The 15289-nt window shown below is 40.7% G+C and overlaps 3 protein-coding genes across 5 annotated transcripts; 1 reads left to right on the forward strand and 2 right to left on the reverse strand.

Annotated features, from left to right (window-relative positions):
- The first annotated feature begins 223 nt into the window (after nt 1–223).
- Nucleotides 224–7619, forward strand: reep1 (receptor accessory protein 1). Of its 2 annotated transcripts, none has more exons than XM_040199446.2 (8): nt 224–464; nt 1931–2003; nt 2090–2166; nt 2307–2427; nt 2807–2920; nt 3134–3296; nt 4594–4853; nt 5602–7619. In XM_040199446.2, the coding sequence occupies exons 1-8, from the start codon at nt 433–435 to the stop codon at nt 5671–5673; spliced, it is 912 nt and encodes a 303-aa protein (XP_040055380.1). In that variant the 5' UTR covers nt 224–432; the 3' UTR covers nt 5674–7619. The 2 variants fall into 2 exon arrangements, with proteins under 2 accessions (XP_040055380.1, XP_077946046.1); XM_078089920.1 differs by lacking the exon at nt 224–464 and adding an exon at nt 714–864.
- Nucleotides 7620–7666: 47 nt separating this feature from the next.
- On the reverse strand, nt 7667–9247 carry mrpl35 (mitochondrial ribosomal protein L35). Its single transcript, XM_040199448.2, has 4 exons — nt 9153–9247; nt 8792–8945; nt 8253–8397; nt 7667–7932 (listed from the first exon to the last, which is right to left on the reverse strand). Exons 1-4 carry the CDS (start codon nt 9181–9183, stop codon nt 7744–7746), a joined length of 519 nt encoding a protein of 172 aa, XP_040055382.1. The 5' UTR covers nt 9184–9247; the 3' UTR covers nt 7667–7743.
- A 678-nt stretch (nt 9248–9925) lies between these two features.
- On the reverse strand, nt 9926–14858 carry LOC120833250 (uncharacterized). Of its 2 annotated transcripts, none has more exons than XM_040200172.2 (9): nt 14393–14858; nt 13173–13346; nt 12952–13090; nt 12746–12834; nt 12413–12476; nt 11837–11925; nt 11614–11726; nt 11355–11511; nt 9926–10668 (listed from the first exon to the last, which is right to left on the reverse strand). In XM_040200172.2, the coding sequence occupies exons 1-9, from the start codon at nt 14439–14441 to the stop codon at nt 10511–10513; spliced, it is 1032 nt and encodes a 343-aa protein (XP_040056106.1). In that variant the 5' UTR covers nt 14442–14858; the 3' UTR covers nt 9926–10510. The 2 variants fall into 2 exon arrangements, with proteins under 2 accessions (XP_040056106.1, XP_077946049.1); XM_078089923.1 differs by having other exon boundaries at nt 13173–13548; nt 14393–14603.
- Between the last annotated feature and the right edge of the window lie 431 nt (nt 14859–15289).

Genomic DNA, 15289 nt, shown 5'->3' on the forward strand with positions numbered 1-15289 from the left:
GCCCAGAAATTTCATTCCCATTAAGAGTCCTATTATTCTAGTACATTATATTGAGCTTTATTATGACACGTAGCACCAAAAGTTGGACATCACTTGGGTTTAGGAAATTGTGGTATTCTACTAAATAAAAAAATGATCATTGGTGATGAAATGACTTTCAGCCCTTCCCACATATTTGCCTCCAAACCAACCGGTTCACGCTCCCGATCACGTCACATCTCCTCACACGCCTTAAACCAGACGCACGCCGAGTATCTGTGTGCAATGCAACACCGCCATCTATGGATATGAGTTCCTCCTTCTCGCTCCCGCGCATCACGCCGGTGCGCGGTGCGCGTCCAGAAGCGGCCGCCAGAACGCGCCCGAACGCGTCTGTCATCTGGAGGAAACTCCTCCCTGCAGAGCGGCGCGTCCCGTCGCATTTCCAGCGCAATGGTCTCCTGGATCATCTCGAGACTTGTGGTGTAAGTCGTTTTTTTTCCTCCCCTACCTTTTCTCTTCACGTAGATTAATAATAAATTGTTATTATCGGGGTTTCGCGATTATTTGAGCTGCTCGTTGACGGCGCGGTGAGCGGCGCGCTTTGCACGCCCCCGCTGATTCAATATTGAATCGGAATCAGACGGCAGCGCGTGCAGAACACGTCCGATCTTTTTTTTTTTTTTGCTTGAAAAATAGTCTAAATTCAACAGGATTGTCCTTTGCCATTCCAGCAGACGGAATGGTGAGCGAGGCCTGTGTGGACTGTTTGTTTGAACGCAGCTCAGCAGCCCGACACCCTTTAGGTTCATCCGCTGCCTATAAGTAATCACAGACAAAGAGGGGACGTGATTGGCTGAATAATCCACTGTCATCCATGAAATGGTAATATGATCAAAGACGTCTTTCACTCCCAGAAAAGCTAAATGTCACTGAGCAGCGAGGTGACTGAACAAAAGGAGCGATGCTCAAGTGGACGTCTAATCCCTGTTGATGACCCATATTGGGGAAACAAAACAAAAGGGCTTGGTCAGCCTTCTCAAGTTACAATGCAAGATGTTCCTGTAGTATGACATTTGTGTGTGTTTGCCGATGTGTTCTCCTCGAGCTTTGAATTGAAATGATTAAACATAGAGCGGCATTTAAGTTGTGGTTATTTTTACCTGCTCAAAGTATGAATCGGCTCCATTGCCGAGCATGTGGAGCCTACACCAACAGCAGGCCAAAACTCAAAATAGTGAGCCAATTCAATTTAGAATATAGGAGATCTTGTTACAGAGAACCGCTTTAGCCTGCTCACAACGCGGCCCTGTGGATCATTCTGGAGTCCAACGAAAAATGTTTACTTGCATCTCCCGCGGGCGATCTGTTTATTTTTAGTGTCCTTGTGTTTCTTAACTCTGTTGGAGCACACTCAGGCCGGAGAGGTGCAACATGATGTGGGTGGGTAATTTGATCAGGTGGCTCTCTCAGCTGTTGCTGTGGCACTTCGACTTGGTCCTGTCTCTGCAGGGTCACCCAGCAGCACAGGTGTCCCACGCACGAAAATACATTTGAAGAAAACACAAGGAAGATAATTTTAACTCGTGTCTTGAGGTGAAGCACATGGACAGATTGTTTGGCTGAACCAGCCAGCGCACAATCTAACCCAGCATTAATCAATTTACACATGTGTTCTTCCTTTTCTGTTTTACATTGACCTCCAGCCATAAGCTGCCCATCAGTTACGTTAGGCATCCATGAATAATAATATACAACAACAATGATATTTAGTTATCTCTTTAAACGCCTGGTTTAAAAATATCTGTGTAGCCTTCACCTTCCATAACCAAGATTTATCATGTTTAAAATGTCATGATTTTACATCTTTTTCATGCACTTTAAAAATATCTGTTGGACTGCATCAAATGGTCGGGGTCTGCAGTTGATGGACACATTTCCTGTCTTCCAGAATTGTTTTTGGGACTCTATATCCAGCGTACTACTCTTATAAAGCTGTGAAGTCAAAAGATGTGAAAGAATACGTGAGTATATTATTTGCATTTTATAGTTGGGAGATACAATTTTGCAAGGTGTTGAGTAGAGGTACTTTACCTATCTTACATTTTAGGTGAAATGGATGATGTACTGGATCATATTTGCCCTATACACTGCTGTGGAAGTGTTTACGGATATGTTTCTTTGTTGGTAAGTGACCACAGATATTTAATGTAGTAAACCTTTCATGTCACATGTTACATTTTGTCACTGGCATATAAACCTTTTTTTGTTTTTTTCAATGCTTTTAGTACCAGCGGATTCATCACTTGTGTGTGTATTTATTGCAGGATTCCTTTCTACTATGAGCTGAAGATAGCCTTTGTGGTGTGGCTGCTGTCCCCTTACACTAAAGGCTCCAGTGTGCTATACAGGAAATTAGTTCATCCCACACTTTCCTCAAAAGAAAAGGTGAAAACCCGTCCTTTTGTGGCTCTCTCCTTGTTCTTTCTTATGCAGTTCAAGGAAAGGCTTTGGTGATAATATTGACTGTAAGTTAGTCTGCATGGTTTGGTGACTAATAGAATTTGATCCGAGCAGCTGTCTAGAGAACAGAACGGCCTGTGTGCCAATTCTGTTTTCCACTTTAACCGCTGAAAATGTGTAAGCAGGACAGGAGGGAGGAAGTGTCACGGCGTTCCTCCCTTTCTCTTTTCCATTTTCCTCTGAGTCAGGAAACGCACGCAGCAATATAAGAAACACTTGTCAGAACAACGCTTACGACATGATGCATACATTATGATGATGATATAAAAAGACACAATCATTTATTTTTGTGTCCTTTTTTCAGGACATCGATGAGTACATCTGCCAAGCAAAGGACAAAAGCTATGACACACTTGTGCATTTTGGGAGGAAGGGCCTGAATGTTGCTGCGTCAGCTGCAGTTTTGGCTGCAACAAAGGTAATGCAGACTTTAGATATTTGTCTTTTCTATGGACCTGGGGGGGTAAAGAAGGTCACGTCATATATGGGTAACAAGCCTGTCGTGCCGTTTGCTGTTCACAAAACAAATTGGGATTCTATTACTTTTTTAGTCAGTCGGTTTAAAGGTGATCTCTGCTGTAACTGTCCCTCGTGGCTGCTAAACACAAGCATCTGGTGTAACCTGTTCTAGAGCCAAGGGGTCCTGTCGGATCGACTGAGGAGCTTCAGCATGCAGGATCTGTCCGCCTATCAGTCGGACCCTGTGAACACCGGCGCCGGCCCCACGCAGCCCGCTGCAGCACCGCAGAGGACCAGGTCTATGATGCGCAGCAAGTCGGAGAGCTGCAACAAGGGTGAGCAGACGTCACTGCGGCCAGCGCAGCACCAGCCAGTATTATAGGGGCGTTGTGGTGTTGAGAATATGATGATAGCGGGGGCTGGTTTGTCTTCCTGTTCGGGCGCGATCAAGCTGGCAGATATCAGGACCTCTACTTTCCTGAGTGGCCCCCGACTTTAGACCTGCCTTCCTGTTTGGAGCCGGTCCGGCCTCACTGGCCTGCCTGTGATACCACTCACATGGAGCTGGGGGGACTTGTTCCTTCTCCAAAATCATGTGGAAACAGTTGTTTGTTTTTCATCTGATAATTATTGCTTTGTTAAATGTAGGCGTTATATTAAGAAAAGACTGCTTGCAGTGAACTGAAATATTAGCATAGTTAAAACCCAATTTTCTTTTTAACAAATGAGGAATTTTTTTTTTTTTTTTTGCCTAGATGCAGTTATAGATGGTTGATGCTAGAATGGAGGGATGCTTTCCCCCTTCTGCACATGCACTTCCTATGTGCTTCCTGTCTCCTGTGGACAATCTATTTTTAGCATAAACCACCATGTGTAACCACTAATTTACGGTGCTATTCTTCATTCTTTATTATTAATCCCATGACCAAGCCACATTTTTGTTTATCTCTCAAACCCATTGGCTCCCACTGAACATTTAGATCAAAAACAGGTAATAAAATTCATTTTATTTTTAAATAGTTGGTTATTTCCTAACAATTGTAGTTTTTAGGAGTCATTGCCTGAACAGGGAATTTATTCAGCAGCTGTTTTGGTAATAGTCAGTATTTATGGCAGCAGCGTTGCGTAAGTGACTCAAAATAAACTACAGTGGCCATTTTTATAGTTTTTGGACAACTATTAGAATATAAACTATAAGGATCATTTTATTCATCAGTCTTCGGTCTTTTCAAGAGATTTTTGCACAGTAGGAAAACATAAACTATTATTTTATTCCTTACAACATTTGTGCAATTTTTGAACTTCTTTTAAACAATATTTCCTTTAACCTTCTGCTGTCATTGTGTTACATAATGTAAAAGTTTGCCTGAGTGCACATAAGTCTGCACATGCTTATAAGACAACAGGCTTATTGGGCTTGTTTGTACTGCAACAAATAGGCCCTGGCTAATCTTGACTTCCTATTTGGCCTCAGCTCTGCGGTTTGCAGAGTGCAACATGATATGAACTTTCACAAACGCCTTGACCAAACGTGCCATTCTATTGCAGTTATACTAAGTGTTTTTTCTTCGAATTAAATAGACAAGAGACGTGTTATTCATCCCTTCCATCAACGTTTTGTTCACGATACAGGACAGGATTTTGACATGACTGAGTATGAGATGTTGGGTTTGGAAGAGTGGGACTCCAAGTGCCCGCTGTCCCAGACATTTTTACCTTCTGAGTCTGAATCCCCTGTAATTCCCTCGCTGACACCGCAGTCCTCCCCACCTTCCACACCCTCTCCACCTGCCTCTCCTCTGGCTCCGGAGCAGCCTGAGGAGGTGGGGAAAGAGGTGCAGGTAGCATCAGGCTCGCCACAGCTCAGGCTGTTTAAGAAGAAGGCTCCTGAGGTATTCTGCCTCATCACTGTTGGCTGCTCAGCTGCTTCTAACGGGCCTTTCAGAGTGCAGATTTTCTCATTGATTCACTAATTTCTGCTGCTGTTTATTTGAATAATTCATCATGGTTCAGTACTTCTGGAATAGTGGAGAGTTGGATGCGTTGAGATCTTAGTGGAATAGTGGTTTAGTTCCAATGAATGTGTGTTCCTTTGCTTGCATGATTGCAATTGCTCACTTGTTTGGAAATGGTCGACACGTTGACGTGGATTGCCTTGCAGTGTATTTCAGCCTTGACATTTATGGAAATGATTCTGCATAATCAGTCCCTGGATTTATTCATTCACAAATGTCAGCATCTAATATCAGTCTCTTTGACACGGTGATGCTGAAAGAAGTATATTTATACTCAGCAAATCCCACAAAGAAAAAAGAAAGAAAGAAATTGATCCAATAAATAGGGATTGTTTATCTAGCTGAAGACTGATAGAACCTATTTCACTGTGCCATAGGCTCACGTTGTGTATGTGTTACTTAAAAAAGAAAAAGATGTGTTAAAACAAATGTGACCTGAGACAATTCATTTACAGACGGACTGTGGAGGAAAGAAAGTCTCTAGAGACAAACTAACGCATTAGTTTTGGTTACCTCTGGATTTGTTGACAATAGGAAAAATCCAATATAATGTGGGCATGCTTTAAATATTGTGCAACTCATTATAACTCTGTTGGTAACCTTTTGCTTGTATGCTTTCCTTCAGCCTCCTCTTAGAGTCTCAAGGCCTCTCACAAGATCCAGAAGTGCTCGTTCTACGAACAATGAAGCCGTGTGAAACTGTCCTAAAGACGACTCCAGCTGCCTTTGCTGCAAGAAGTAAAAATACAAAATGGCCAAAAGCGACATGACTAAAGCAGCCTTGCTTTGGAATAAGGTATTACCAAAGTGACCTATGATGACCCCTCTATCGTGTATGGCTCATGATTCAAAAACAATGACATTTGTGACATTGACATAGTACGAATGAATGGGTTCTACGCTGATAGACATTTTGAGTTTTAGGGTTATTGAATATGTATTTATGTACAGTTTTTGTGTACTTCATCTTTCTGATTTGATTCATTTTATATGTCAGGTTTGGGTAGACAATTGCATGTGTGTCTTCCCAATTTAGTACGCTGTTTACTTAACAGAATGTACTGTTGCTGAATAAATAAGCAGGCATTGAGAGTGACGGGGTCACTCTTAAAGAATGTGTTAAAAGCCAAGGATCAAAAGAAAAGGCTGTTTTTACCCCATTCAATATCAAGAAACCCCTGTGAGCAGCTGAATTCTGCACTTATTATTTTATCACATGAATGAATCACCCAAAAAACTATTCCAAGATGAGACAACCTAACTTTTTAATAAAGAAAAGTCAGACAGCAGCGTCAGATAATATTCTGTTATTTACCTCTATTAAAGAAAGACCTCAAAATACTAAATGTCTCAAATCATGATATAAGTATTTCTATAACAATTATGTTCACATTAAACAATCATGTTGCACTATGAATAGAATATGAAGTTATTTCCTTAAGACACTGACACAACTTTAAAAGTAAAACAGTAGCAAAATATTATTACAAATAATTATATTATTATTGCTTGTTTCTTACTTTCTGTGTTCAAGAAATAACTACTCTATAACGAGTAAAAGCATTTGCTATTAAGTCATATTAAGTCACGACTGCAGGTTTCCTTTGTGAAGCAGATCGTATGGACAATCCACTTTTCTGTTTAACACATTTTGTCATTTAATTGACAAATTATGGCCAATTACTAAAGAGTTCCGTTGAGTCTGCAGAGGAAAAGGATATAACCTGAGTTTTTATTTCTTGTATATTAACATGTTTTCTTCTTCATGTTTAAAACCACTGTATAGTGTTCTGCTGTTAAGGAACACTCAACCCAACAATCTACTTATTTTTAAGGCTTTACCTTATTTCATTGCAGGTTCCCAAACTTCCATGGAGGTTAATATTGCATAGCGTTAGACTGTTTTTATTATATTCTTAATTCACTGAGCCTCAATCATAGAACCAATTTACAAAAAGTATCACTGTGTTGGACAGAATTATCATTGCCATCACGGTATCTGTGTTTATATGGGTTATTTGAAGTTTTAAACAAAAGCTTCTCAGGTACAACTGCTGTTTACACATCATTGACTCTGATGTTGTAGATACACTTGTTATGCACATAAAATGTCCTTTTAATGGTAAAAACCTTAAGGAAAGGTCAGATTGTGTTTCAACGTGAGTAGTGTTAGTGCGGGTTTCCTTCTACTAAAATTCATGCAAAGTGAAACAAAATTTAAAAAAACATGTTGCAAAGTAGCAGATATGTATACTTGTGCGTAGACTAAAAGTCAACACTGCATGACGTTTGATATTAATTTGTATGAAAAAATGTTTTTTTCTTAAGAGGCCTTTCTGGTGAAGAATTTAGCATTTTTGGTTGCTTTGAAGAAAGAATATGAGATGTAATGACTATACACATGTTGACTATACCTATAGTCTTATTTACTGATGAACTAGCCCCTTAGACTTTATTCACGAGGAGGTCGCTCTTAAATTACCCAAACATTTCTTTCTGGCAGGCCAGAATATCAAATGGCTTAAATTTCAACCTGATTGTGAAATAAATAACAAAGTTGTGACACGATAGTCTATTTGTTTCTCACCATTGTTCTAACTGGGTTTATGTTTAAATCGAGCCATTAAATATGAAGCAAACTGAGTGTGTTGATCTTTTTTGTGTTCTCTTAAAAGCATTCAAAAGTAAAGGAAAAATCAAGATATGATTTTATTACATATGCCTCATTACGTTTCAACACAAAACTTCACTTACATAAATAAGCAAATTACAGTTTGAGGTTGACCCTATTGTGGTATTTCAGGTATGGATCGTTGACAAACCAGTTCCTCCTTTTCCAAAAAGAGGTGGTCATTTTATCCAAAAGCTTGCTCTGTGTTTTGTTGCAGAATACGTGCTCCCTCAGACGCTTACGTCGGGGAGGACTCTTCTTCCACAGCTTCTTCTTGTATCCAGCCTGGACAGATTGGAAAAGTTATTAACTGTAATCTTACCAAAATATGTCATGTTTAACCCCCAAAACCTACCAAGAATCTACCACCATAGGAAAATGTAAATCAATTTCTTCTCAAAAATAGGTTCTCTCTTAATGTCATTTAAATTTGAGGGATTCTGCCCGTGTGCTTCAAAAGCACCTACAGAATGTTCTTTATCCCATTATCTATCTTTATCTACCCATGGCATTTTATACACTTTAGAGTTATGAAAATAAATAAATAGAAAGCACTTGTCAGGTGAAAGAAAAGGATTTGGCAGTTCACAGTTAATGACACATACCTTGCGTCGGATCCACAGGTCACAATGCAGCCTCATGAAGCGGTCTGTCACGGATTTGACGGTCTTCCTCTTCCCCTTCTTCAGACTGAAATAGGTTAGACTTCTGCTTGGTTGTTGAGTCAGACCTGGGATGAGTGGCAATAACCTGCAGAGAGATAAATCAGAAGAATTGTTCATGAAAGAAAGGTTCAATTCACTGAAATTACAGGACAAGTCATCATAACTGAACACTAAGTTTGTTGCATTTTGGTCCATTTTTTGCTCAGTCCAGATACAAATGTCATGTCATTTTGATTGTACAGCTGTACTTGGAGGCATTACCTTTTTTTGCACATCCACAGAATGTAATTTTAACACTGATTCTGTTGCCACGAAAACATAACATCATAAAGAAAATATGATAGCATTAAGATTCCCCATAAATAGAGCAAAGCCCCCCGCTCAAAAAAACAAAACATTTGTTTCAATAGACATCGCATGTTACAATGAGGTGGTTTGGCGTAATGCATCATTCTCAGGTATACTTCCGTGCCCTTTACCGTTGTAGGATGTTGTACCGGGGTGTCGGAGAGGCTGCGGCCCGCAGAGGAGCGAGGGCTGCGGCAGAGCTGCAGACGGGCTGGATGAGGCTGGAGAGCTTACAGAGACGTGGTGCCTTGGAGCACAGGGAGACCGACAGCGGCCTCAGCAGCCCTGTCCGGCACAAGGACAACACGAAAACACATGAGACGAGACGTGGAAATCCTAGCTAGCACTGATGCTAGTTGCGGCAACCTTCTGTAATCTTTGCTTTCAAACTACATAATTTATCAAAATCAGAAGACGGACGTAATTACTAAATATTTACGGACTGAGGAGAGTGAAAAGAGTGTGTATGATTGTCAAATTGTAGATACACACCAGACACCCTTCTTGCCAAGGCGGCCGCCATCTTTCTTTCCTGACAGCTGACGTAAGTACGGAGCCCCGTTTGGACACATTTCAACTGTATCGCATTCAACGGTAACGACACATTAACGCCACCTAGGAATGGTTAGAGGCCTGATTTGTAGCCGGGCTTCCGAAAATGTATTATAGGTAAATGAAGATTTCGATTCCTTTTTTATTGCTATTGTATAATTCTAATCAGCCTAGTTAAGAGGAAATAATCAGACTTTTGACCCAAGTACGTTTGTTTCCCACTGAACTTTTATATTATTAAAGTGTGAGCCTATATGTGATATGTGTTGTAAAAGGCATATAATAAACTTTCCAACATGTTGTAAAGCTGCACTCTCTCTCTCTTTCTACTCCACGGTCGTCACACTCTGTAAACATGTTTAGCTGATCCAGAGATGTGCCATTAGTCACTGTCTCCTGTTGGATGTGGAAATAATTGTTTAGTGCTGTGAGACCATACCACAGAGAGACATTTCTCAGCCTTCTCTATCTGGTAAACCGTGCAGTATCAACTGAATAAATATTTTGCTCCTATCCCCTTTGACATTAGAGTTAAACTGCCCCGTAATTGGAAATTGTATGGAAACATTAATGTTATTGAATATCTAATCAGTCATATCCTTCTATGTCTTGTCAAAACGTCTGCTGGTGTTACAAAAAAGAAGGGCAAAAAAAACAATAAAGAAATGATACAAGCTTTGTTGTTCTTCAAATGAGCACAGAAAAGTGTGTAATTCAGCTTAAGCCACAATTGAAATTTATTTTCTTACATCATATAAACATACAACTATAATCTTAAAAAACAAATAACCAAAAACATTAAGCAAAGGTATCAATTAATCAACACACAGCATAATGTGCTATTAAATGCATTTAAAACCAAGGTACCAACCATATATTATGAGGACCTCTCTGTAACTGCGGAACTACACAAGTTAATGGAGGCATCCACAAGTCTACCGTTACTTAAGTGCAAAGTAAATCAGTTATCTCTTTTTTAAAAAGTGCTATTCATAAGAGAGAGAGGTTCCCACCAAGTCAAGGCATGCGTCTCGTTTTCACCGTTCCAGCATATCTCTCACAATCTAATAACATAGTTTACGGATGGAGTGTGTTTGTATCTGACTGGGACAACTGTAACAGTGTCAAGCTACAAGAACTCACAAAAACTTTTGTTTCTCAATAATATATTCAAACTTAAAAAAGATGATGGCTTTTCAAAGTACCGTCAAAGCATCAGTCCTTTTGTTTTCAGTTGGGACCGACGTGAAGATAGGATTTAACACGGTTTTGGGAAAGCTAGGACGCGTTCCTTTGGTTCACCAGCCGGCATATACAGGTTCTGCATCACAGGGCATCCCGTAGTACCGACCCTGAGGTCGCTCTTTGCGTAGTAGGGGAGCTCGGGCTACAGACAGCTCTCCGTCTGTGTCTTTCCGTCTACGTAGGACCATTAAAATGATGAAGAGCAGGGCCACTGAGGAAACAGAGATGAAAAACCTTATTACACACAAAGAGAGCACTGATATGTCAGCGTGATTCTTATTTCATTTAATGATGTCCTTTGTGCATGAAGTGGTCTCATTGTAAGAGGGGGAAACATCAGTTTACAGTGTGCAAATGTGTTACTGTTTGTGTGACAGTGTTTAGATAAACCGTTTTCCAATTAAACTGTTTTACAGTAATCACTTTTTTTTGTATTTCATGATTAATATATGCGGAGGAGACTAAGGTTAGAATTAACTTGATTAGTCTACACTTTTATAGTTGGAAGAAAACTATTCAGTCCTCACAGAAGAGTAATCTGATTTTATGATCCTATTTAATCAATTGCTGACTCAAGAGTGGAAAGTCCCAAAGCAATTTTCCAAAGTTCCACTTTATATTTAGTTTGTTTCTTCTTTACTCATAACATTTGAACAATAAGCCCAGTAAATTAGAGAAAGTAGGGATGAGTAAAGGAGCCGTGAACCATTACGATGACACACACAAGCTACTTAAGAAATTGTTTTGTGTGTAATAGGATTATTTAAACATTAGTCAATAAAAGCAAACCATTTGAAAAGCATCATTGTAATCTAACGCCTCTTACATGGTGTCAAGCGGAGAAGCATTTAGAAAGAATCTCAGGAATATCGGGAAAAGTGGTTAGCTGTTACTTACCCCCTCCTCCAATAACTAAAAGAGCGATGGTGACAGGGGCCAGTTCACAGGTTTCCCCTTCTTTGCGGAAGAAAGTCTCCATGCAGTAACCTGGAGACAAGCTGCCCGCCGGACAGAACGCGTCGCTGGGACACTTGATGGGGTTCACGTCTGGACTCTGAGACAACAACATGCTCGGTCACCGAACATAAGCGGGAACTTCTTCCGACGCACACAGGTTCTTTCTAGTGTTGTTGGGCAGAGTGTGGAGATTACTCACAGGGCAGTAGTGATTCTCTGGGCATACATCACAGCTGTCCTGGCCCCAGTGGATCTGGAAGAAGCCACTCGCGCAGATCTGACACATGGTCTGATGGGGAGCCTTGTGCATGCCTGTTTAAAACCAGATATCACCTAGATGGTTATTTATACTTTTTACACCCCTTTTTCTGTTACGAGCTGCAGTGAACATAAGTTGAGAGGACCCTGTGCCTTTACGTTACCCGGTCGACATGGTGTGCAGTCTTCAGCTGCAGGCTGCAGAGCTTCTGTTCCTCCAGGACACATCTGGCACTGGCTACAACCAACGGAGCTGTCAAACAGAGAGAGAGAGTCCATAATTTACTGCTTAATCAAGATGAAATCATCAAAAAATATATTTTTTAATTTTTACAATGGTTTTAACATTTAATGAAGCTTAAGATTAAATTTGACACAGTTGGGAGCTGAGCTGAAAGGAGGTGTTCTTGGCCCGCCAATGGATCTTTACGGTGATAAGCTTTGAATGAAGTAAAACACCAGTTACTATGGATGCAGATGGTTAATGATCATTGTACCATCCCTTTTAAATATAGTTCTATTCTTCTTATATTTATTCTGCTGATTAATCAAAGCAGCGACTGTGTAACTGCTCTTGTGTGTGTGTGTCTGTGTTTCTGTGTGAGTCTATGTTGCCAAACAGAACCATGGGAGTAAATCTTGTGATGTTGTTAGAGTGAGTTATGAATGTTCCACACTGATTCCTCGGTCCTAGTTACTGACAACAAAAGACCAGTAACCCGGTGACAACTGCCACTTACTTGCAAAAACTTCCCAGTGCACACGGCGCACATGAGGTGGAGCTCTGCTGCGCTGAAAAGTAACCTGGAAGCGGTGGACAGAAAATAACTCAACACGTGATTGGTGTCAGATAACATAAAGCTATGATGAGATCATCGCAGTTAAATTAGAAATCATACATCTTTACATCTAAATAATCTATTCATTCACAAGCATGTAAAGGTGATCCGATAAAGACATTTTACACATGTAAATCATGTGTTTGTCTGTGAGCATTCAGCTTTTAGTCTAAATGCATCACGTTGCTAATTTACAACAGTACAATGACTTTGTCTAAAGCAAAAACAACCCACCTGGTGAACAAGTGGAGCAACTGTCTCTGCCGGTGTTATTGTTGAAGGACCCAAGAGGGCAGGGGTGACACAAAGGGCTTCCGGTGAAACTGTGCAGGAGGTTAAAGTAGAGTTAAATACACAATGAACTTGACCAGTCAGGTGTACAGTAGAGTACCAACAACGTCCGAAGCAAAATAATCTGTTAGCACAATATGTGTCCTTACTTTGTGTAGAAGCCCCGGTTACAGGGGAGACACTGCTGCTGTCCTGCTAGCGGCTGATAGAAACCTGTGGTGCATGGTAGACAGGCTCCAGGAAATAGACACAGCCCGGGGTCAGAGCAGCACGTACACAGCAGGGTGTCTGTGGAGGCACAACATGTCTTATCCTTCACTCTACTTGCTACACGGTGGCTTCACGTTGGATATCGCAGCCGTTGACTCACTGTTGTCGTACTGAGATCCCGGTGCACACGGCTCACAAGTGGAAATGTTGTATTCAAAGCAGCCCGGGGTGGTGCTGCTGAGAATCACGGGGGTGACAGTCAGACTGGTCACATTCTGGATGAGTGTGGTGTTCATCACGGCGGGGGTGAGTGTGGTCTGGCTCAACACCATGCCTGGGGGAGAAGCACACTGGGTGTAGGCTGATACAGCGCTGCGACGCAAACTACTAAATAAATTAAAAATGTTTATTTATTTATTAGTTATTGTAGGGTGCAAGATCACGATCATGTACTGGAATTTCCCTGGTTTGACTCCAGCATGGGAACTTTTGTTGCTTGATGCTCCCGATCTCTCTCATCATTTTGATTCATTCCTCTACGGAAGATATGAAAAATCCACTCTAGTCTCTGCCTGCTCTGCTGGTTCACAGTCTCTTTTTCGTTGTTTCTTACACACACAAATACACATAACCAAAGTCAAATGTTATCATTATACATGCTAAATAGCTGATCTTGGTAGATTCACTTTGGATTTGTCTCTGTCCTTCTCAAACAGACCCTAAACACTGATCCTTAACATCGCCAGGAAATGAAAAACTTGTGTTCCAGACGGGTTTCTTCATCTAGAACGATACATCTGTCATTGTGATATTTTTAATCATGCAACAAAATCTTAAGAACACCATTCCACAGGCATAAATAAGCCCATCAGCAAAACAGATCCCATATTGTGCTGTAATCACATTAGCCATGTGGTTAAGTGTTGTCTTGAATACAAGTCCTCATCCTCGTGAAATGCAATTATTCAGGTCATGTGATTTCTCTGGCTTTTTGGTTTGGCAACATTTCTTACTTTAAACTTGTGGACACATACTTCTTTTTAACCGGCATGAAGAAATGCTGTAATCCTCAAAGATTGGCCCGATCAGTTGGAAAAGTAGTGTAGAGAGTTTATAGTAATAGAGTAAGATACTATAATTTAACCAAAAAATATTTTCATCATTAAAACACAGTAAAATAGTACATTCACCCATTTTTCGGCAGAAAATAAGTTTAATTTTAACCACAAATGTTTCCAAATTCCAAATAATAATGAGTTACTATCCCGTTTCATGGGGTTGCTAAACAACAATGTGGTGTTCATTACACCTCGATAATCTCTCTATAATGCGCCCACAGTGCCTTTCCCGTGGCGCTGCAGTGTAACAGCACTAACTTACCCATGAAACAAGCGGCGCATACTGCAGGCAGAACCCCCCGGCGGCCCATCCTCCAGGTATTACCGATCACTACCGCCGAACAATGTCAGGCTACAGCATCTCATCCCGGACAAAGTGCCCGAGCTGCCTCTGTGTTCACGGAGGACGACGGGGACGCTCGCCGAGGGATCGCTGCTCGTATTAGTGTCATACGGCAAAATCCACATCATGTGATTTTGCCTAACAGGGGGAAAAACCAAGTGAAATGGGCCGGACCTCCCCAACCGCTGTTTGTTGTTACACGGAAAAGCCAGCAGGGGCGACAGAGCCCCTTTGTGTGGATGTAGATATTAAGAAGCAAGATTTTATTATTATGAATAAATCCTTTCCCCTCCATTTCAATAGTCCTAATGTAAGTGAGCTGTATGTAGGCTTATATTCATTTTTAAAAAGACAAATACATGTATAATGTGTGCATTTGTAAGATTGTGTCAAAAAAAAGTGTGCTGTCAGATGTGCTGTTCTCGCTTTAGTTCTGCTTTCAAGGGCATTGTTGAATAGTGTTGATCATGAGTGATAAATACGATGTTGAAGGTCCACTTCCCCTTTTTGAGCCACATACACAGGTGGGTGTAAAAGTACTTTGAGGAGACATTTTTGACATATGGGAATAGTACCCAAAAACGCAACTTAGCAAATACAAATCACAAGTCAACGCAGGATAATCACTCACAACAAATACACACACAATACATAATAATTATCGTTTAAGTAAATCATGTTGCACTCAAACAGTTAGACTGCTATTTCAATACACAATGTCTAACATAACATGAAAAAGGGTGAAAAGATTCTCTTCCCACGTGACAAATATGATGAAGTAATGATTACTCAGATTTATAATGAAACATTCACAGA

Source organism: Gasterosteus aculeatus, chromosome 15, assembly GCF_964276395.1.
Source record: "Gasterosteus aculeatus chromosome 15, fGasAcu3.hap1.1, whole genome shotgun sequence".
Taxonomy (NCBI): Eukaryota; Metazoa; Chordata; class Actinopteri; order Perciformes; family Gasterosteidae; genus Gasterosteus; species Gasterosteus aculeatus.

Bases quoted from the DNA above. Each gene is read 5' to 3' on its own strand.
- reep1 (XM_040199446.2), top strand. From the start codon at position 433: ATGGTCTCCTGGATCATCTCGAGACTTGTGGT. The intron at 2,428-2,806 runs GTGAAAACCCGT...TCCTTTTTTCAG, and splicing joins CACTTTCCTCAAAAGAAAAG to GACATCGATGAGTACATCTG. The intron at 3,297-4,593 runs GTGAGCAGACGT...TTCACGATACAG, and splicing joins GTCGGAGAGCTGCAACAAGG to GACAGGATTTTGACATGACT.
- mrpl35 (XM_040199448.2), bottom strand. From the start codon at position 9,183: ATGGCGGCCGCCTTGGCAAGAAGGGTGTCTG. The intron at 8,946-9,152 runs GTGTGTATCTAC...TGTGCCGGACAG, and splicing joins CTTGGCAAGAAGGGTGTCTG to GGCTGCTGAGGCCGCTGTCG. The intron at 8,398-8,791 runs GTAAAGGGCACG...ATCTCTCTGCAG, and splicing joins CGGTACAACATCCTACAACG to GTTATTGCCACTCATCCCAG.
- LOC120833250 (XM_040200172.2), bottom strand. From the start codon at position 14,441: ATGGGCCGCCGGGGGGTTCTGCCTGCAGTATGCGCCGCTTGTTTCATG. The intron at 11,727-11,836 runs GTAACGTAAAGG...GGTTTTAAACAG, and splicing joins CTGCACACCATGTCGACCGG to GCATGCACAAGGCTCCCCAT. The intron at 11,512-11,613 runs GTGAGTAATCTC...TTGTTGTCTCAG, and splicing joins CAGAGAATCACTACTGCCCT to AGTCCAGACGTGAACCCCAT.